At 61.9% G+C, this 22,335-nt stretch overlaps 1 protein-coding gene across 5 annotated transcripts in view; it reads right to left on the reverse strand.

Moving 5' to 3' along the window:
- The window catches only part of KIFC3 (kinesin family member C3), a 35,283-nt gene extending 14,359 nt beyond the window's left edge, over positions 1 to 20,924 (reverse strand). For 2 of the 5 annotated variants that reach the window (XM_084861219.1, XM_084861221.1), the window contains exons 1-5: positions 20,813 to 20,924; positions 16,388 to 16,601; positions 13,063 to 13,214; positions 7,323 to 7,470; positions 3,988 to 4,190 (exon numbers count right to left, since the gene is read on the reverse strand). In XM_084861219.1, the coding sequence (XP_084717345.1) occupies positions 3,988 to 4,190; positions 7,323 to 7,470; positions 13,063 to 13,214; positions 16,388 to 16,559 (675 nt within the window). In that variant the 5' untranslated portion in view covers positions 16,560 to 16,601; positions 20,813 to 20,924. Of the gene's footprint in view, positions 1 to 3,987; positions 4,191 to 7,322; positions 7,471 to 13,062; positions 13,215 to 16,387; positions 16,602 to 20,812 lie in introns of those variants that run through there. The other 3 variants (XM_084861220.1, XM_084861222.1, XM_084861223.1) reach the window with 3 other exon arrangements.
- Between the last annotated feature and the right edge of the window lie 1,411 nt (positions 20,925 to 22,335).

Genomic DNA, 22,335 nt, shown 5'->3' on the forward strand with positions numbered 1-22,335 from the left:
CCCGCCCGGCAGCCAGCGCACCCCAATGCAGAGCGGCGGGACGAGGCAGGCTCCCGACGGGCGGCTGTGGGGCTCCAGGCCCGCTGGTGTCACCCCCAGGGTGGGGGAAGGGACCAGGCTGGCCATGGACCGCACAGGTGTCAGCCAGAGAAACTGAGTCACGGGCCTGGTGCAGAGAGCCGGGGCCTGACAGTTACATCTCCGGGGCCGCCCTGCGCAGATGTGTTTTCCCAGCTGCCTCCCAGCAACGCCGACAGCCTGCTGCCCGCTGCCCGCCTCCTGCCTCGCCGGCCGGCCTCAGCCGCCTCCTCAGGGAAGGCAGGCCCCCAGGGGCCAGGAGGGGCGTCCCTCAGCTGGGGAAGGGAGAGGGCCTGGGAGCCGCTGGGCCTCAGGAAGACAGCCCAGAGGCCAGAGGGGCAGCCCCAGAGAGTGCCCCACGCTGTCCCCAACACGCTGTCTCTCCCAGGAGACCCGGCTCCGGGCCCCGTGACTCTGGGAGGGGTCCGGCCGGCCCTGCCTCCGCTGGGGGGCAGTGGGAAGCGTGGACCCCCAGGCCAGAGGGGCCAGGTTCCAATACAGACACCACCCTACCCTCCGTTCAACCGTGGACAGGCTCGGCTTCGCCCACGCCCCTGGGTTTCCTCCTCCTCTGTCTGCTGGGCCCCGGCTCCAGGGATGCCCCCAAGAGGAGGGGGAGCTTGAAGCCACCAGGACATCACCAGGGAGGGCCATCCTCTGTAGCCACGGCCCCCCGTGGTGGCCAGACCAAGCCCTGTGGCCTCTGTGGCCTGGGTCAGCCAGGTGCTCGGGGACTCAGAAGGGGACCTTCGGCCAGAGTGCTCCCACAAAAGTCTCCATCCGACACTCCCCGGGGGAGGCCTGGAAGGTCTCCTGCAGCCTCAGGAGCCCCATTCGCTGGGTCGGCCTCACCGGCGGGGAGGGCTGTCTTCATAACAGCAGCTCTGAACCCCCCAAGCCTGAGGCAGGGACCCCTATTGTGCCCATTTCACAGGGAGGAACACTGAGGTTCCAAGAGATCAAGCCTTGGTTAAGCATCTTGCTCGAGGTCACCTGCCCACCAAGGGGCAAACCTAGGACTGTAACTCAGCCCCCGCCACCAGGTTGACCCCCACAGCCCTCACCCGATGTTTTTGTTTTGTTAATCCTCACCTGAGGATAGTTCTTTCATTGATTTTTTTTTTTTTTTTTTTTTAAGAGAGAGAGAGTGGAAAGGAGATAGGGAGGGAGAGAGAAACATTGACGTGAGAGAGAAGAGACATTGACGGGTTGCCTCCCGCACGCCCTCCAACTGGGGCTGGGGAACAAGCCTGCAACCCGGGTCCATGCCCTTGACCGGGAATCGAACCCGAGACCCTTCGGTGCGAGGTCCGATGCTCTAACCACTGAACCACGCCAGCCAGGGCAGCGCCCTCACTCAACCACCCTTAACACCGCCTGCTGTTCAGGAAGAGCCGCGCTCACACGGCGAGGCTGGGAGCCAGGCACCACGGCGACGCCGAGGTGGAGGGACCCCGAGGGTCAGTGTGGAGGAGGCCAGGAAGGTCACCGCGGGTCAGACCACAGCGAGGCCGGCAGGAGACGGGAGCGCGCAGGAGGGACCCTCCCAGGGCACAGCGCTGTACAGCTCGCCATCCCTTTTCCCGTCCACGCTCACTCCCGACCTGCCCAGCAGCCTCGAAGCCACGCTCTCAGCCTGTGACTTCCTGTGGCTGCACGGCCAGCGCCTGGCAGAGCCCGGACCCGAATCCCGCCCCCGGATCCAAAGCCCAACTCTTCCCTGGGAAGGGGGGTGGGAGCGCCCACAGACCTGGGCCATCTCATCGGGCCCCGGCGTCGTGTCCGCTGTGCAGACGGGGAAACTGAGGAGCAGCGTGACAGTGAACTAGACCAAGGTCACACAGCTCATGAGGAGGGCAGACATCGGGATTCGAACCTGGCTCCGGGCCCACAGGGTTGGCCACAGCACCACAGGGTATTGGACCCTCTAGAGCAGTGAGTTCTCAACCTTTCTAATGCCTCGACCCTTGAATCAGTTCCTCGCGTGGCGGTGACCCCCGACCCACAGGTGGAGAACCGCTAGCAGGGTCACCTAAGGCCATCGGAAAACACAGACATTTACGTTACGATTCATAGCAGCAGCCAAATTACAGGTATGAAGGAGCAACGGGAAACAGTTTTATGGCTGGGGGTCACCACAGCTTGAGGAGCTGTATTAAAGGGCCGCGGCATCAGGAAGGTGGAGAACCACTGCTCCAGAGAGAGGCTCAGGGACCGGAGCTTGAGGCGCAGCCACGGAGAGATTAGCAGAAAAGAGCTGACAGGGTGTCTGAGGACAGCCCGGCCGGTGTGGCTCAGTGGTTGGATGTCAACTTATGAACCAGGAGGTCACTCACTGTCTGATTCCCGGTCAGGGCATAAGCCTGGGTTGCGGGCTCGATCCCCAGTGTGGGGCATGCAGGAAACAGCCGACCCTTGATTCTCTCTCATCATTGATGTGTCTCTCTCTTTCTCTCTCTCCCTCTCCCTTCCTCTCTGAAATCAATTTAAAAATATTTTTTTAAGAAGAAAGAATGCCCGAGGATAAACCAACGTGAGCAAAGACCAGGCACCACTCAGAACTCGCATTTCTCCAAAGGGCCCAGAGGGGTGGGGGCCGGGAGGGTGGTGGGGAGCCGGGGGTGGGGCCCAGAGTGTCTGCAGGGCTGGGGCTGGGAGAACCCAAAAGGCTGCGATGCTTCCCCTTCAACTTCCCCGCCAGGAAGTAAGGAGATTTTGCTAATTAAGGGGAAAAAAATATATATAAAAAAATAAACAAAATCCAACTTGTTGAAAGTTACAAAAGGCCACTGACGATGATGATGACTTCATTTACATGAAATGTTCCCAAAACAGGCGAATCCATAAAACAGAAAGCAGACGGGCGGCTGCCAGGAGCTGGGGGGGCGGGGGAGTGACTTAATACATCTTTTGGGGGTGACGCAAAGGTTCTGCAATTAGAGGGAGGTGGTGGTTACCTCGCCGCCCTCACACACCCCAGACCGGGAGCTGCACACCTCCGAAGGGGCGGGTTTTACGGTAGGTGGTTCTATCGCAGTAAAGCTCTTTAAAAACAAAAGGCGCGTTTGAGAAGTGGAGAGCCTGGGCTGTCCACACTGGGGGGGAGAGGAGGGAGGGAGGGGCTGCTGAGCGTGCTCGGGGGCTGTGGGCCAGATGTGGGCGCTACGGGGCCCAGCACCGGCCCCAACGCAGGGGAGCTTTAAGCCACGATGAGGCGGATCCCGTTATTATAGACGCTACAGCGGACTGTGGGGGCCGTGGGGAAGTGGGGAGGGACAGACACAGGCACGAGACACAGACAGGACAGTGGGAGGGCGGAGTGGAGCCCCAGGAGAGGGGCCCGGGCGCCCACGTACGGGGAAGAAGGGAAACAGCCAGGCACCCAGAGGGGGGGTGGTGACCGGCCCCGCCGGGCGGGCAGCTCTGAGACCCCGAGCGTCCCCCTGGCCTTCGAACGGAGAAAACGCCGCTCACAGCCTAAACCCTGGCTCTCCCTGGCCTCCAGCGGTGTGAGAGCCCGCTCCTCCACCTGCACCCACACCAGCCTCCCTTTCCGGCTGGTGTGCCAGGGGGTGACCTCGGCAATGACCTCTGTCCACTCAGGCTGCCGAGCACACGGGGTGGAGGACTCGGGGCGGGAAGCATCCCTGCACCTTCCTGCCGCTCTCACGCCTGCCCGTCCCTCTGGGGAGGCAGGTCCGGGCCCTGGGACCATGAGGAACGGGCACCGGGAGGACCAGGCCTCTGACTCTCGCCACCTCGCCCGCTCGTGTGCTCCCGAGCCCGGAGAGGAGCGGCCAGCTGTCCATCAGGCCGGCGGCCGGGAGGGCTCCAGGTGGCCAGGGCGATGCCCTCCGACCTGCCCCGCGGCGGGCAGGGGCCTCTGCCCGTCCCCTCCTCCCCGGGTACCTGGTTCTGCAGCTGGGCGGAGGCGGCTTGCTGGTCACCGTCCCGGGGGGCCAGCCTCTCCCGCAGGGCCGCCAGCTCCTCCTGCAGCCGGGCCTTGTCCTCCTGCAGCCGGGCCATGGCCTCCACCATCCTATGCACCACGGGGTCCGCGCCTGGCGGCCCCGCCAGGCTCAAGCACCTGCCGCTGCCAAAGAGCCGCCCACCTATGAGCAAAGTAGCGGCCGATCAGCCGGGCGGCAGAGGTCCACCCTGGCCGGGGAGAGGGCCGTCCCGGCAGGGCGACCGCACCATCGCACCATCGGGGACGGCAGGGGGTGCTGGAGGAGGGGATGGGGCCGGGAGCGACCTGGGCAGCAGCGTGGGGACAGCCGGGGGACTCTGGGGCAGCTTCCGGGGGGCGGAAGTGCCTGGATGGGGACTCAGGAAAGCAGCTTTCACCGAATACTCCCTCCAAAGCACGGGTGCTAGGCCTGACGGGTGACGCCTTCTCCACAGCCCGCCTGCAGGTCATCGCGGCTGAGAAAGGGCACAGGTTCTCTGGTGGCAGCTGGGAAGGAGTCGGGCTACCTCCCCGTAAAACACGACTCTCAGGGGAGCATGCTGTCCTTGAACCCCAAACCCTCTCCAGAGTAAGAAAGAGAGAGGAAAGGGAAAGGTGTGCGTGTGCCAGGGACAGACAGGCCAGGACGCAGAGACAGACAGACAGACACGGCACGTGGACAGGAACACAGACCGGCCGCCACCTGCCCTGGGTGGGACTGACTGCCAGGACCGCACGGGTGGGAGGACTTGTCAGTAGGCGGGGAGGACTCCCGAGTCGTCCTCCAGCCACAGCCCCCCACAGTCCTGCCCCCAGGAGCCCTCGGGAGAGAGACAGGCAGACAGATGAGTGTCGGGACGGAGACACAGACAGGAGCCCGTGAGCTTGCTCAGAGGGCACCGCGGACGGAGGAGCTCGGGAGGAGGGAGGGGGCGAAAACCGGGCCCTGGCCACAGCCCCGGAGCCAGAAGGAAGATGCCAAGAATAAAGCGGCCGAGAGGAGAGAGAGAAGCAGCACCCAGGGGCCCCGAGCCTCCGCTTGGCCTCGGAGCCCCGGGCTCCTGGGCTCTCCCACAGGAGGTCCCCGGAGCCGCAGCCCTGTGAATGCAGCAGCCACCTGCTCCTGAAGTCCCCCGGCCCGGCCGCTGGCGGCTCTGACCCCCGAGGCTGGCAGCTCTGACCCCCGAGCGGCAAGGGTGCTCCCGACCACAGACAAGCCCGGGCTGGAGCAGGGAGTGTGGAGGGAGCAGGTCCTGGCCAGGCAGATCGGCTCAGTGCGCTCCCGCCTTCTGGGGGAGGGGAGGTGGGGGGGGGGTTGAGAGTGAGACGTCCCTGCTCCCACTCTCATGAGGCAAAGCACACGGGGGCTGGCTTTTCCCTCCCCCACAGCCCCTTGGGACAAGAGCTGGAGCCGGAGAGGCCCTGGCTGGCCAGCGGCCCGGCCATATGGCCCGCACATGACCCCGCCTGCCTGTCATAGACGGCGGGCCCGGCTCCTGCTCTCGGCTCTGGAGAGAGTGAGGTCAGAGGGACGCCTCCAGGCCTGCACACGGGCTGCCACGGGCCTGGCGTGGCCCTCGGCCCTCTGCCGGCTGCCATGGGGTGGGACGGGGGCGGGGGCTCCGGGGGGAGAGGTCCCTCAGGGTCTTCCTTTGTGAAATGGGGACATCGGCCCAGTTGGTGTGGCTCCGTGGTTGAGCGTCAGCCTATGAACCAGGAGATCACGGTTCCATTCCCGATCAGGACACACGCCCGAGTTGCAGGCTCGAGCCCCAGTAGGGGGCGTGCAGGAAGCAGCCGATCCGTGATTCTCTCTCATCATGGATGCTTCTCTCCCTCTCCCTCACCCTTCCTTTCTGAAATCAATAAAAACATTTAAAAATAGCCCTAACCGGTTTGGCTCAGTGGGTAGAGCGTCGGTCTGCAGACTGAAGGGTCCCGGGTTCGATTCCGGTCAGGGGCATGTACCTTGGTTGCGGGCACATCCCCAGTAGGGGGCGTGCAGGAGGCAGCTGATGGATGTTTCTAACTATCCCTCTCCCTTCCTCTCTGTAAAAATCACTAAAATATATTTTTTGAAAAAAATTTAAACATAAAAATAAAATGGGGACAATGGGCCTTACCCCAAGACAGTGGGCACCACCCGCTCACACCCTTGGGACAGGCGTCCGGACACCGGGAGGGATGCCCGGGTGTGAGTGGGTGGTGCCCACAGCGTGTGGAAGAGCTTTCTTGTCCAGGACACTGTTCATTGGGACACCCCCAGAGCCCACGCCTGCTGGGGTGCCCCCTGTGCCATGTGCCTGGGGAGCTGGGAGGGGCCGGGCAGTGCCTGCTGGGGCAGAAAGGCCCTTGACGAAGCTCAGGGACAGTGGGCGATCAGAGGACACCTGGGGACAAGCTACCGAGCAGCCCTTACACGGAGGCAGGGCACACCGCTTGGCATGTCTGTGTTCAGGCCCTGCCATGCCCGGGTGCTGCCCCTCAGACACCCGGGCTCAGGGACACGCAGGCCCCACTGACAAAAGTCAGGCCTCCCTGGTGACTGGAACGGGCCCCTCCCTTCTCAGCCCACTACGAGAGCCCTCCCCAGGCCCCCCCCCCCCCCGATTGGCTGGACGGTGGAGGCCCGTCTGCCCAGACCTCGGCCAGACCCCACACCTGCCGCCGAACGCCGGAGTGCCCGCCCAGGCAGACGGGCGAGCGCGGCTCTGGCATTGACTCAGAGGACGGATTAGGTGCTTCCACCGCGAGGCAAGTTCAGGCGCAAATCACCCTGGTGCCGGGCAAGGACAGCCAGGGGAAGACCGGCCGTTCTTTCCACCGCCCGTCCCTCCTCCGTGGGCGGGCGCCTGGCGGGTGAGCCTAGCATCTCCCGGGAGTTAGTCCTGCCAGCTCCTGCTTCCCGGCCTCAGGCAGCAGAGGGGGGCCCTGACCCAGGGTCTCCGGGACCCCGAGCTGCAGGGGAAGGCGGCCAGGCCTCTCTGAGGGCCGTGGGCAGCATCTCTGAGCCGAGACGGCCGCCCTGCTTAGACAGGCGCCGGGAAGAGAGAAAAGCGGGGAAACCCAACCCCGGCCCACGCCCGCCAACGCCTCTTATCTCCCGGGCGCGGGGAGGAGGCTCAGGGGAGGGCTGGGCAGGTCGGGGGGGAGTTCCGCATCCAGGCGACCAGGATGTGGACGGGCCGGGCCGCCTCTGGCGAGGAGGACAGCGTGTATGGGGACGGTTCCGAGCCGCCCTCCAGCCAGCTTTCGCCGGGGCCGCTCCGGCCGGCCGGCAGACGTCCTCCGTTACCTGCTTTCTCTACATTCATGGTGCCGCCGCCGCCGCCCGCGTCCTGGGCCTCCCGGTCCCGCCCGGGGGCCGGCGCCTGCCTCTTCAGCGGCTTCTCTTCTCTCGGCCCCTGACTCCTGTGCTTGCACCCCTTGTCCTGCTGGGCCTGCTGCCAAGACACAACCAGAATCCTCACGTGAAGGGGGCCGCGGGGCGGAGTGGGGCGCCTGTGACCCTGAGAGCAGGGCGCTCTCGGGGCTGGCAGGACCCGGGCCCGCGGGTCCCCCCCTCGCTGTGCCGGTCGACGGGGACAGACAGGCCTGGGGTCTGGAAGACAAGGTGCCCGGATCCTGCGACAACACAGGGGCGGTGTGTCCCCCTGCCCGCAGCCCCCTTGGCAGCCGGCCCTCTCCGCTGGGCACTCAGAAAACCTCAGGTACCGTCCTCTCGGCCCCATGGGGCCTGAGTCACCCACGCAGCAGCTGGCTCCACTCAGGCACTTGGCAGTCTGAGGCCACTGCCCCCAGGATGCCCAATGCCCCCCCTCCAGCTGGCACCAGCCGACGGCTCCCAAGGAGGGCGCCCGCGGGTCCAGGCGGGCAGGGGAAGGCCCTGGCCAGACATCTAGGGACCCTGGCACCATCTCCCAGTCGAAGGCAAGAAGGAGCTGCCCGGTGGGCAGGGGGGAGGAGGGGAGGGAAAGAAGCCCCCTCCTCGCACTCCCCCCACCCCCTTCCCCAAAATCAATCACCGCGGCTCGCCCAGAAAGCCGTCCGGGGTAAGAGCACCCGCTTTGAGGACCGTGGAAATCAGACACGCCCCGATAAAAAACATCCGGGAAATACAGAGGGGTTCTCTCTGCCGGGAGGTCGGTGAGAGAGGAGAAAAGTGCGTCATTCAAACTTTTTTGAGAATAACAAGAGAGACAGAATGTAGGGAGGCTTTCCATCTCATTCTGAACCCGTGGACACTCGTGTGTTCAGCCTTGTACACACCTGCAGTGGCTGTGTGTGTGTGTGTGTGTGTGTGTGTGAATCCTCACCTGAGGGTATTTCCCCAGTGATGTTCAGAGGGAGGGATGTGAGAGAGACACATGGGTGGGTTGGTTGCCTCCTACAGGCACCCTGACCGGGGCCTGGGATCGAGCCTGCCACCGAGGTACGTGCCCTGGACGGGGAATCAAACCCGAGACCACCTCCGTCCTCTGGGCCGGCGCTCTATCCACTGAGCCAGACCGGCTCGGGCTACCGCACGCTTTGTTTTTTTTTAACATCAACAGAGGTTACCTGGGAAGAGCCGTCCGAGGCATGTCCTGTGTGTCTCTGAGCCCGCCGTGTCCCAGAGAGACCAGAGCTCTGGTTTTAAAATGGCTCCCTGCTGCTGAAGCCGGTGTGGCTCAGTGGATAGAGCGTCGGTCTGCGGACTGAAAGGTCCCAGGTTCGATTCCGGTCAAGGGCATGTACCTTGGTTGCGGGCACATCCCCAGTAGGGGGTGTGCAAGAGGCAGCTGGTCGATGTTTCTCTCTCATCGACGCTTCTAGCTCTCTCTCTCCCTTCCTCTCTGTAAAAAAATCAATAAAATATATTTAAATAAATAAATAAATAAATAAAAAATAAAAAATAAAACGCTCCCTGCCGCTTGGGAGCCGCGTGGCTCTGGGCCAGCTCCTTTCCTCCCCGAAGCTTCGGGCTCCCCGCTCTTTATACCGAAAAGATCCCCCTGCCCGCCCTCCGCGAGGAGCCGGCATAGGAAGGGACGGCGGTGGCTTCGGCAGCTGCTCCGGGCTCTGGCACAGGGCGAGACCTCCGTGCCAGGGTAATGTCTGTGTTTCTGTGTCTCCCGATGATTTGCTTTGACCCCCAAAGAGCCCGGAGAGGGAACCGAGGAGAGGCGAGAAGCGACAGCAGCAGGCTGTCAGTTGGCCACCCGCTCCCTCCCTCTCGACCCCACGACCCCACCACGCTGGGCTGGAGCAGGGAGGGCGGACGGACAGCCCGGCCCTCAGACTCAGGAAGAAGCTGCCAACTCTGTGCTGTCCCCGCCCCGCCACCCACGGCCCCACCAGCACGAGCAGGCTTGTCAGAGGAAGTTTCCAGCTGCCGCCCAGAGCAGAGGCTGCACTATTTCTGGCCCGCCGGCCAGACCACAGGAAGGGCAGCCGGCCCCCCGGGAGGGGGCGGATTTCGAGGGGGTTCATCCAGCTGCGAGGGAGGCTGGCCGGGAGGGCGGCTCGACCTGCTGTCACCTCCCTGAGCCCGGCTCCCTGCTTCGGCCCCACCTCCCCGACCCCGAGAAGCCCCGTCACCACGACAGACTCGGCGGGGCCCGGACGACGGATGGACAGAGAAACAGACGGACGGACGCGGTCACGGACACGGGCTGCTGGCTGGAGCTCCGCAGAGCTCCTCGGCGGATCTGCTGACCCCGGCAGATGGGCGGCAAGCACCACCCGACAGACAGACACCCTGTAATCAAAGCTCAAGAACGGAGCCACCGCCCAGCTCAGCGCAGCCGGCTCTGACCACCTCCTGAGTTAACCACCAGCGGCCCGGCTCAGGGGGAGAAACGGCTTCTCCGGCGTCTTTAACTGTCCTCGCCCCGGCCAGGCCCGGCCCGCTTTATCCTGACCGATGTCAGGACCCTGTGGTTGTGTTTTCGGATGAGCCACGCAAGAAGGGCCACGGAAAACCACGCTGTCTCGGAAGTGACAGCGAGCTCCGGGCCCCGTGTGGATGGAGGCCTGGGGCTCCTCAGAGTCCCTGATCACCGGAGAGACGCAAATCCAGGTGACAGTGAGGTGCCCCCTCTCGCCTGTCAGATCTGGCTCCCATCACCCAGTCAACGAAGGCAGGAGCTGGCGAGGACGTGGAGACAAGGGAGCCCCAGTCCACGGCCGGTGGGAACGCAGGCCGGCGCAGCCATTATGGAAAACAGCGTTTCCTCAAGAAAAAAAATTAAATGTGGAACTCCCATTGGCCCCAGGGATCCCACGTCTGGGAATTTATCCCAAGAAACCAGAAACACCAGGCAGAAAGGATACAGGCACCCCCATGTTCACAGCAGCACCATCTGCAATAGCTAAGATCTGGAAACAGCCCAGGTGCCCATCGGTAGACGAGTGGATAAAAAAGCTGTGGTACATTTACACTGTAGAATACTACACAGCAATAAAAAGCAGCAGCTTACCCTTTGAGACAGCATGGAGGGATCTGGAGAGTATGAGGTAAGCAAAATCAGCCAGTCAGAGAAAGACAAGCATCACATGATCTCACATGTGGAGTCTAATGAACAAAATAGACTGATGAACAAAATGGACACAGAAGCATGGAACAGAGGACGGAATCTCAGAGAGAAAGGCGGGGGGGGGGGGAGGTGGGGGGGAAGAAATCAACTGAGAATGTGTATGCATAAATGCATAACCCTTGGACATAGACAATAGGGTGGAGAAGGCCTGGGCTCAGGGCAGGGCAGGCTAGAAGGGGTCAATCGGGGGAAAGGGGAGGACACAGGTAATACTTTGAATAATGAATATATAATTTTTTTTTAAAAAAAAAGCCTTGGGACCGGCCTTGGCCAGGGGGCTCCGTTGGTTGGAACATATCAAAAGGGTGTGGGGTAGATCCCTGATCGGAGCACATATGGAAGGCAACCCATCGATGTTTCTCTCTCTATTTCTCCCCCCTCCTTCCTCTCTCTCAAAAACTCCATAAAAGCATATCCTCAGGTGAGGATTTAAACACACACACACACACACAGAAGCAAGTCTTATTTTGAAGAAGAAAAGAAAATCGGGGCCAGACAGCGCCTGGGACCAGGACTTCTGTCTGCAGGAGGGCAGGCGCGCTCAGAGGGCAGGCGGACCTCCCCTCCCCATCCTGCCCTCCGCTCGCACATGCCCCTGGGGGGGGGGGGGCTCTCGAGCATGGTCTTTGGTGGGATGGGCGTGGCTTGCCCACACGCCCAGGTAAAGGCTGGTCCCTCATCCGCTGCCTCCGCAGCGGCGGCCCTCGCCCGTCGGCATGCCCACGTCTGCAATCATCCGACTCCTCCCCAGCTCCTCCACGAGACTGTGGTGTCTGCCTCTTCCTTGCCGAGTGTCAGCACCTCACACAGCCCGTGGCACGGAGCAAGCGCTCGCTAAACAGGCGGTAACAAGCAGACGCATTGCGAAGGCGCAAGCCTGCGCCGTCCTAAAGCTACTCGAACTGTGTGGTTGTGTAGGTATATACGGAGCTCCCCACGATCGCAGATAATACAGGGGTCCGTCAGGAAGTCCACGGCGAGCCCAGAAGTGGAATATTCTTTTCTTCTTTTTTTTAATTTTATTGATTTTCCACAGAGAGGAAGGGAGAGAGATAGAGAACTAGAGTCGTCAATGAGAGAGAAACATCGACCAGCTGCCTCCTGCCCACCCCCCACAGGGGATGTGCCTGCAACCAAGGTACATGCCCTTGACCGGAATCGAACCTGGGACCTTTCAGTCTGCAGGCCGACGCTCTATCCACTGAGCCAAACCGGTTTCGGCCAGAAGTGGAATATTCTGCGGCAGTTTAAAAGGAGGAGGTCTCGCCGAAACAGGTTCGATTCCGGTCAAGGGCATGTGCCTTGGTTGCAGGCACATCCCCAGTGGGGGGTGTGCAGGAGGCAGCTGATGGATGTTTCTCTCTCATCGATGTTTCTAACTCTCTATCCCTCTCTCTTCCTCTCTGTAAAAAATCAATAAAATAAAATAAATAATAAATAAAAGAAGGTGGTCTTTCTCTAAATACCGATGCTCGGGAAGAAGTCACCAAGGCTGGCTGTGGAAGGAAAGAGCCAGCCACAGGTCGGGATGCGGACATAAATAATCAGGACAGGTATGAGTATGGCTCAGTGGGTGCGTGAGAAGGATAAACCCTGAGCGCTGACCAGCGGGTGCCTCGGAGATACAGCACCAGGGGAGGCACTCCGAGCCTCGGTATCGCATCTCTCTGCCCCGTGCAGACTCTTCGCGTCACGGGATACAGCGAGTCCTATGGAGTGGGGGTCAGGTCCCCACGTGCTGTGCGGCCAGCAGCAACACGCTTAACCTCTCTGAGCCTCTCTGACTCCCCCCACAAAACTTCGGCGAGACAGAGGCTGTCTTGAGACTGTTCACGGGGACGGCTGTGAGATACATCGTGCCCGGCACCGCGCCTGGCACAGAGCTGGCATTCCGTAAACAGTAGCTATTCTTACCGCTGTCATTCTGGGTTTTTTGTTTTGTTTTGTTTTTTGTTTTTTTTTTGCAACTGAATACACGTATAGATGCAAAGTCTGCCTTTTGAGAGTTGTTTGGTGGTAAGTGCAAGAGAAAAGGACCCACGTTTTGGCAAAGCCCCGCTGCCCAGCTTTTGGATGGTGGCTTTCGATGAAGAGGAAATACAAGAACTGCCCCCAGACTCACGGCGGAGCGGGAATAGACAGCTGCCCTCCAACCGGCCCGTCTTCCGAACAGCTTCTCAGAGAAGGCCCCGCGCTTCCCACGTTCACACCTCAGCTGGAGAGCTTCTGTCATCCCCTAATAGTTCCCCCGACATAACCCGGCAAAGCAAACTGCCGCGTCTACGCAGGCTCACGGGCGCATGTGCCGAGGGGAGCTTGGCAGAGGCACGAGGCAGGTCGCCGGCCCTCCCTCGGAGTCCCCCACCCCAGAAGCCTGTAAGGACCCAGCACTACAGCTCAGAGGCCAGACGCACCCCCCCGGCCGGCCCCCTCGCGGCTCGGAAGCCCCCCACTTACCTGCACGCTCAGGTAGAGCCGGCGGGGGCTCCCGGGGCCGGCACGGTCCACGCTGAGGGCCCGGCACTGGGCTAGGGCTGGGCGGGCCCCGCTGCGGGCTCCGGGGTCCTCATCGCCGCCGCCGCCGCCGGCCGGGGTGTCCTTCCCTCGCCCTGTCCCAGGACAGAAAAGATGGTGAGACTCTGACAGCTGGCTTGTCGAACACTGAGTGCAGCTCGGCTTGCACACACTGCAGCCCACCCAGCCACACACACTGCCACACGCCTGCCCTGCACGGAGGGACGCCCGGCACCGGGCAGGGGCTGTGCTCCTGTCTTCCCAGAAGCTGCTCCAGGAGTCTCTACAGGAGGGCGCCCAGGACCCTGCGGGGCTCTGCTCCCTCCTCCCCCCTCCTCCTCCTCTCTCAGGTGGCTTGGGAGCTGGCACTGCTGGGGGCACCGGCTGCAGGGAGCAGCAGAGGAAGCGATGCCAGCCTGGCTGTGCGCATCAGCACAGGGCCCGGCTGTTACCCCGGCTGCCACTAGGTGGCCATTTCCCCTGCCTTCATTAGTGCCAGCCCCACGCTGGGTGGCCTGGTCCCTGCGGCCTTCCCTCCGAAAGCATGTTCGGGGCCAGGAAAGCACATTCCTCGGGCCTCTGACACCGCCTCCCTCCCCGGATGGACTGACGGGGGAGAGAGCTGACTGTGGCAGCGACACCCATCCGTCCCACCACGGCCTGTGGGACTGGAGGGGTGGAGGGGCTGGCCTCACAGGGCAAATGGCAGAACTGCCAGCCTGGCTGGGATGATCTCCTCAGTGCCAGCCAGTGCTCTCCAGACTGTAATGCCCTCCTTGGTCCTCAGTCTCCTTGTCAATGAAATGGCGATAAAGAATCAGACTTAACACTGGGGGGTGGGGGCATGTATGGGAGTGGGGTGAGGGGGCAGCAATGGTAAGATATGCACACATATAACACCTTAATTTAAAAAATGGAAAAAAGTAAAATAAAATAGCCCTGCCCGGTTTGGCTCAGTGGATAGAGCCTCGCCTCGGCCTTCAGACTGAAGGGTCCCAGGTTCGAATCCGGTCAAGGGCATGTACCTTGGTTTCAGGCACATCCCCAGTGGGGGGTGTGCAGGAGGCAGCTGATGGATGTTTCTATCTCATCTATGTTTCTAACTCTCCATCCCTCTCCCTTTCTCTCTGTAAAAAAATCAATAAAATATATTTTTTTAAAAATAATAAAATACTATGGAATGTAAAAAAAGAGAGAGAGAGAGAGAGAGAGAGAGAATCAAACTTAAAAAACACTTTTAAAAATAATCAAATTCACAGCCCTGTGTTGAGGACAAAATGAGTGACACACATAAGGTGCTCTCACACACAAAATTAAAATTAAAAATAAAGTGCTCACACAGTGCCAGGTCCCCAGAAAGGTGGGGGCTGAGGGGTACCACGCTGGCTGAGACCCTACCCAGTCGCAGGCACTGGGCTTAGCATTTCACACAGGATTTCATGTGAGCTTTGTCTCAGATTTTTAAAGTGGATAAAAGCGTGTATAGAATACTCATAATGCTCATCTGACAGACCTACACACACACACACACAGGACTGGAGGAACCATACAAAACGCTCAGTGACAAGCTCACAGGGCATTTTCTTCCCTCACTCTGCTTTACTGCCTGCCACAGAGACTGTGATTTTTACAAACTGAAGGCAAGACCTGCCACTGGCCTAAAGTCTGTGACTCACTTTATTGCCATTCTCCCTTTGTTGTAGCCTGGAACTGGACCCTCCATGTTTCCACAGTGTGCCTGTAGGTGATTTTTATTTCCTCTCCCCCCCCCCCACCTATGACAGAGAAAAACATCTATGAATTGCCTCCCATATGCTCCCTGACCAGGGATTCAACCCACAGCCTAAGTACTATCGATAGTATGTGTCCTGACCGGGAATCGAACCTGCGACCTTCTGGTTTACGGGACACCACTCCACGCCACCGGGCCAGGGCTTTTATTTTATTTTTTAGACTTTGTTTTTGGTTTGGGGTGTTGTCTTTCTTTCTTTCTTTCTTTCTTTTCTTTTTTTTTTTTTTCTTTCTTTTTTTTCTTTCTCCCAGTTTTTAAGGGCACAAATTTTGGTGGTTGTTTTGGTGTGGTTTTTTTTCTTCTTGCTTTTTTTTTTTTTTTTTTTTTAGCAGAAAAGCAATGCTACTTCCTATTCCACTTGCAATCCTCATGACAATCGTGTGGGGTGGAGACCACCTTAGGTCCCTGCCAGACACCTGGGGCTGCCTGACCCCAAAGCCCAAGGTTTCCCACTGGCCCCCAGGGTCACCCCGCCTCCCTCTCCCGTGCAGAGAGCCGTGTCGGCCCCAATGTGGCGGGCGAGAGCGAGAGCCCGAGAGGAGTCTGCCATGTGCCCTCTCTGTGCCTCAGTTTCCCCTTCCTTCCATGGATGGGCTTGGACTTGACAGCAGTGGGGGACACGGCCAGCTCACGGGGCCCTAAACTGAACCCCTGCCCCTGTCGGTCAAGAACGAGAGACCACCGCACACACGCCCGAGGCCACCTTCCCCGAGGACGACGCCTCTCCCCGCTGACACTTCGAGGGAGACCTGCCCGGGCCGGACTGGGGAAAGGGTCCAGGGCAGCTCCTCACCCCGGACGAGCCGGACAATCCAGCCCCGACCCATAATCAGAGCTGCCACTCACTGCTGGCTGCTGGCGGCACCAGGGGACGTGACCCAGAAAGGAGAGCTGGTGCTGACAGCTCCCCAGGGGGGACGGCCTGTGGGGGGGAACCCAGATCCGGGGGCTCCTTCGCTGCCCACCTGCTATCGGGGTCCCTCCCAGAGGCACCTGGGTGGGTGCCCGCCCAAACCCTGCCGGCCCCGCTCCAGGGCAGCCTCGGTCCACCCGCCGCGGGCCAGCCCGGGAGGGATCAGGTGTCCCAAGCGCGCAGGGACGGGGCGGCCACCGGGCAGCCACCTCGCCTACCTTGTTTACCAGCAGCCGCCGCCGGTGGCAGGAACCACAGGGGGACCCCAGCCTCCGCCAAGGACCGGCTGACCTGGCCGGGCTCCCGGGGCCCGCGTTAAAGTTTAACTCCGCGTCTGTGCGGCCCCAGCGCCTCCTCTGTGCGCAGACAGCAGCCAGGGCGAGATCGCCGCTCCCCCTCCACGCCCGGCTCCCGGCGCCCCGACCCTGTAATTTACCTGACAGCTCGGAACGGGGCCCAGGAGCCGGCGAGAAACCCCGCTCTCATCCCCGGTGTCTGGAGGGAGGGAGGGAGGGAGGGAGGAAGGAAGAGAAATCAGAGGCATTTTAAAAATGCGGACTCACCAGTTCTCAGCCTCCCCGGGCCGGTGTGTGCGAAAGGGCGGGCGGCCGGGCTGGCAGGGGCGGGGCGGGCCATCCCCCGCGGCTCCGGCTCCTCCGGGGCCCGGCCCACTCTCCAGGGGCCGCGCAGCGCGGGCGGGGCTCCCGGGTGCCAGGTCCGGCGCGACTGGACCATGGCCCGGCGGGGATCCGCGGCCTCCCCCGGGCGCCCGGCAGCCTGTGGGGAGAGAGAGAGAGAGACGAGATGGAACACCGCGGGCCACGCCGGACCTAGAGGGTCTGTGCCAGCCCCTGTGGCCCTCAGGTCCTGGCCGCCCATTCAGGATAGGGAGGCTCTGAAGTGGGGCAAGGAGCCCATGGGCGGGGGAGGGGGGTGTCTGCAGCCCCTCCGCCGGGGGCCTGGCAGCTTGCAGGCATGCCCCACACGGAGGAAGCGTGAGTCAGGGGCATCGCTGTAAATCTAATCGGAAGGGACCCTGCGGGGGTCGCCGGTGACAAATCGGGTTTAGGTGTCACATTCTCTTACAGTCAGCTCACTCAGACCCTCCAATGAGCCTTCCCTCCAAGCCTGAGCCTTCCCTCCAAGCCTGCAGCACAGCAGGCGGCTGGCTAGGCGCTGAGATGCTACAGAGATTCGTCCCTTCTTCATTTAATAATTATTTACGGGGTGCCTGCTGTGTGCCAAGCACCTGCAAAGGTGGGGGGGGCGTCTCTTAGATCAGAAGAAACAGGGCCTCAAAGCTCCCTGTGGGGAGGGAGGTAAACACTGTGGGAGACGCCAGAGCGGTGGGAGAATGGGGGCTGGGGGGAGCCCGGGGCTGGATGGGAAGCTCCATCGGTCCCTTGTAAACGGAGCAAATGCACTGAGCAGACTTTCCGCATGCGCAGAGCAAGCTTTTTTTATTGAGCACCTACTGTGTGCAGAGCTGCCTCGAGGGCCTTTCAGGTGACTGAGTGACAGACCCAGACTCAGACAAACGGGAAGCCCTTTGCAGAAGAAGCCACACGTCAGCTCTGAGAGACACCCGAGGGCTTCCTGGTGGCCCTGCGGGGGCTGAGGACCACTTTCCCTGTCCGTCTCGGCACTGGCTGCCTGCTGCCAGGCGCTCAGACATCAGCTGTGAGCAGAGAGGGTGACCTCTGACCTCTGACTCTCTATGGCTCCTCAGCAGGGAGCTCACTGCATGCTCGTCTTTTTAAACACACACACACACACACACACACACACACAGAGAGATTATGATGATCTCTGATCTGGCAACTCAGTGTATTTGTATCTCAACTGGGCACCAAAAGTATTCTCGACTTTTCCTGGAGACCAACCACCTATTTGCCCTGAGCTTTCTATCAGCCAGTGCGAAGGGGAAAACTGAGCAGGTGCACGATTTATATAGTATCTTTGATATCAAATAAAGGAGGTACTCAAGAGAAGTACACTGAGTGGCCAGATTATTATGCGTTCAGAGTTCATAACTAATCTGGCCACTCAATTGTGCGCGCGTGTGTGTGTGTGTGTGTGTGTGTGTGTGTGTTGATTTCAGAGAGGAAGGGAGAGGGAGAAACAGAAATATCACTGATGAGAGAGAATCACTGATCGGCTGCCTCCTGCACACCCCACACCAGGGATGGAGCCTGCAACCCAGACATGTGCTCTGAGCGGGAATCCAACTGTGACCTCCTCGTTCATAGGTCAATGCTCAACCACTGAGCCACACCGGCCTGGGCAGCATGCTCATCTCTGCAGCCCCACAGCACCAGGCCCGGCGCTGCAGCTACACCCAGACCAAAGAGTCAGCGATGGCTTTTGGATCGAATGCTCTGAAGTAAACGCAAAGGTTTGCACTGACACCTGCAAGAGAGCAGGGCTGGACACGGAGCCACAGGGGAGGACACAGTCACCCAGGGTCCTGCAAGACCAGAGGCGACCAGGAGGACAGAGCTCACTCCTGGCGGAAGGGACGCTGGAGAAGGAAGGTGGCAGGGGCTCCAGGCAGCTGCAGAGCCCTGAGCTGATGGGTAAGTGGGAGGGAGAGGATGGTTACTGCCCGGAGACCTGCCACAGGGAGGCCAAACTGGAACAAAGACCCTGGGGGCTCTGTAAGGGACAATGTCCTTGGAGCAAATGGGCAAACCCGCAGTGGGCAGGCGCTCCAAGAAGCCCCTACACCCTTCTCTTGGGGGAAGAAGCTTGGCAAGGGCGGGGAGGAGAGGCTGGACCCAGAGGACGTGGTAGGGAGGAGCCGCTGGAACACGCTGGGTGGGCAGAGGGGCAGGAACGGTGGAGGCACTGAGAGACATTGAGAGCACAGGGACAGGTGGTGGCCCGGAGACCTGGTGACCGATGCTGGCAAAGCTGAGCCCTGGGAGCAGGCCAGGCTCCGGCCGGCCGCTCCTGGTCCCTCCTGCCTTCACGGAGGCGGACGACTCGCAGGAGGAGGCTCCTGGGTGCAGTCTCCCTGGGCTGGAGGCAGGACTGTGGGCCGAAGGGGCGGGCAGAAGCTAAGCCAGGTACGTGGGCCGGTTCCCGAGGAGCTGGGCACGGGCCAGAGAGGCGTGGAAAGAACCAGCGGGAGCCGCCAGACACCCGCTCCTCCGGGCTGCGTGGCACGGAGCTGGGCACACGAGCACCCTGGACGCCCAGCTGCCCGGAGGACCAGGAGGGAGAGACGGGCTCAGTCGGCATGCCAAACAGGACTCTGAAGGTCAACTCCACGGCCAAGTCGGAGGGGTGGGGACCGGAAAGGACAATATTCCTGAGACTTTCTGGAAGGGAAGTTGGGGAGGCGACCGGGAAGATCTCTGGGAGAAAGAGGAAGGGTGGGGGCCAGATCCTGAAGAGGAAGCAGCGGCTGGATTTAGCAGAGGGCAGCGTGAAGGTCAAAAGTACGGAGGGCTCAAATTAGCCCCAGGCTGGGGCTGCACCCCCGCCCCAGGGCTCCTGGGGAGGGGTGCGGGGGGGGGGGGGGGGGGGGTTGGTGGTGGTGCTGGAGTAGCCATGACCAGAAGCTGGTCCAGAACCGGGCTCTGCCACCTGCTAGGTGTGTGACCTTGTGCCTCATTCTCTCCATCTGAAAACGGGGACCACGCCACCCACACGGGGTCAGGAGAAGGATTAGGCAACGCATAGATAACGAGTTCGGAACAGTACCATGTGTGCTTCCATAGAACTCACACATTTCCTTTTTCAGATCTCCCTCCAGGCATGGACGAATGCAGAGGGGCTGGCTCCAGGGACAGGCCCTGCCTCTCTGCAGCCCCCACCCCACCCCACCCCCGTCCCTCCCTCCCTGCAGACCAGGGACATCGCAATGGCCGAGGGACACACTCGTGGCCCAGAGGCTATTACTGAGGAGGGCTCCGTCTCCCTGGGAGAGCGGGCAGCAGGGCAGGGAGGCTGGCCGGGAGCTGGGACCGCCCCTACACGCAGTCCCCCATCCTGTCCTGGGTTTTCCAGGGCCGCCCGAGTTCAGAGCCTCTGCCCCCGTTCGTGCCCATGGGGCTGGCGGAACCAAGCACGCTGTGTCCCTGACGTCCAGTCCCTGAACACACAGGAGGCCGCATTCCTTGCACATGACTCTCCTCTCGCTGGCCAAGGAGACGGCTACTTCGCCAAGGGCACGGGGAACCCGCCGGGCAGGGGGCGGCAGCCTGGCGAGCTCCCAGGGGAGGTGACAGCCCAGGGGTGGCCGCCACCCACCCCCGGAGACACACGTGTTGGGGGCTGGCTTGGGGCAGTTCCTGAGCATTTAGACACAGCTTCCTCTGGAACCTCCCCCAGGACAGGCCCTCCGCTGGGCCAGAGTTCTGCTCTAACTCACAGGAGGGGGAGGAGGTGGCTGCTGGCTGGCTCGCCCTGCGGGGACCCCCAGGCTGCTGCTGTCAATCACTCAGGTCTCCCCCTCCCAGGAGGCAGAGGCCCAGGCCTCCTTCCTGACTTCGGGGCCGGCCCGCACCGCGCCCCCCCCCCCCCCGCACCCTTCCGCCCAGCGAGGGGGGAAGATAACTGCCCAGGGGTCATGGGCGGTGGGAGGGCCAGAAGCTGCAGCCTCCTAGGGAGCCCCGGGGGCGGGGACCCTGCAAAGGGAGGGGGCGGCGCTGAGGACACGCGGGTCCCCGGTGGGGTCCCGCATTGCCGGCCAATGAAACAGAAAAAAAAAGGGGGGGGGGGGTCCCCAGGCTGCTCTAGGGGCGCGCCCTGCCGCCCATGCCCCGCTCTGCACCGGGTCCCCACGGAGGGGGAGGCAGAGGGGGAGGGAGATGCGGGAGAGGGAGGGGCGCGGGGCTGGGGCTCCCGGCCGGGTCTCGGTCTCGGCGGGTCGGGCACGCGGCTCCGCGGGCAGAGTGGGCCGGGATGCGGCTCCCGGTGGGCGCTCCGGGCATGGGCCCCCCAGCGCCCAGCCCGCCCCCAGCCCGCCCGCCCCGACTCACCGGCCCGGGAGGCACAGTCCCCGCTTCGCCGCCGCCGCAGCGCCCGGCCCGCCCGGGAGGGAGCTCCGCCCGCAGCCGCCCGCTCCGCCCCCGCCCCTCCCGCACGCTTTCCGCAGGAAATGATTACCGCCGCCGCGCGTCCCCATGGCAACCTCCGGCCCTGAGCACGCGCTCTGCACACCCGCGCGCGGGCCGCACCCCCTCCCGCCCTCCCTCCCGCGGGTCCGCACACCGGCGTCTCCCCAGCTCCGCCCAGGCCGCCCCCCCCCCCCCGCCCGGTGCCCCGGCCCCTCTCCCTCGCACGCGCTGGTGCACACGTGCGTGCTTGCACACGCATGCTCATACCTTCCCGCGTGCACGCACCCACCAGCGCACACGCCCCTCACCCATGCTCCAACACATTCCCCCTCTAGTGCGTACACACCTGCTTTTGCACCTAAACTTGGACTCTAACACACACACACACACACACACACACACACACACACACACACGCCCTCAGCTCCTCGGAGAAACGCGCACGCACCAGCTGGCACTCACATGTACAGGGACATGCCTCCTTGCTGTCCGTCGCACTCCTGACTCTAGTCCATATTCCTTTTTTACATTCTAGCACACACGTTCACACACACGCTTGCACGCTGTGGCTGGTACAGGTGTACACTTTCACAGGCACACACTTGGCACATGGGCCCACATGCTTTCCCACAAACCTTATGCTTGTACACAGGCGCCCTTCCACACGTTCGCACGCGTGGTCTCTCAATGCTGTGACTCGTTCCCTCACACCCTAGCACACACACTCTTTTAAACCCGAGGACACGCTTTCACGCGAGCTCTCGCGCACCGGTGAGTGCACACACATGCACGTTCGCACGTCTCACACACGTGCTCTTACCAGCTCTCATAGGAATACAGAGGGCGGGCAGGCTGCCTCTCCAGACGGGGCAGCCCCCCCTCCCTGCCCCCCTCCTCCCCCAGGCAAATTAATATCCTCCAGAGCAGGAAAGGTACCAGGGATTTTTAAGGTCACGTATTCCTTTAAGCCCCAGTGACTGCACGGCTGGGGGTGGGAGCACTCCTAGGCCGGCCCTGGAAGGCTGTCTTCACGGATGCCTGGGGGAGCCAAGGAGAGACAGCTGACCGGAGGAGCCACTCTGTTCTTTGTCTCCCAAACAGAGGCGGCATTTTACTCCCGAGTCCGGGCAAGATCCCCCTCCGGGTGCGGAAGGAGGAGAAAGAAAGACGCTCAGAAGCCAGCTGGGTGCAGGCTGATGGCTCCGCAGATAATCCTAGCAGGGTGGGCACTCTGCCCCTTCCTGCTCCACAGGGGACGGCCCGGGAGGAGCAGAGAGGGGACTTGGGGAAGGGAGGAGGGGGCGAGGTGCAGCTCCAGGAGATTCTGTCTCCGGCTGCTGCCCAGGCCCTGGGCTGGTGGTCAAGAATCTCCACCAGAGACAGAGCCAAGGTTTGGGCCTCGGCGTGTTCTGGAAGCCAGGCCAGGACACTCACAAACCCCCCAG

The sequence above is a fragment of the Pipistrellus hanaki genome (genome assembly GCF_964339955.1).
Source record: "Pipistrellus hanaki genome assembly, chromosome: 15".
In the NCBI taxonomy this organism is placed as follows: Eukaryota; Metazoa; Chordata; class Mammalia; order Chiroptera; family Vespertilionidae; genus Pipistrellus; species Pipistrellus hanaki.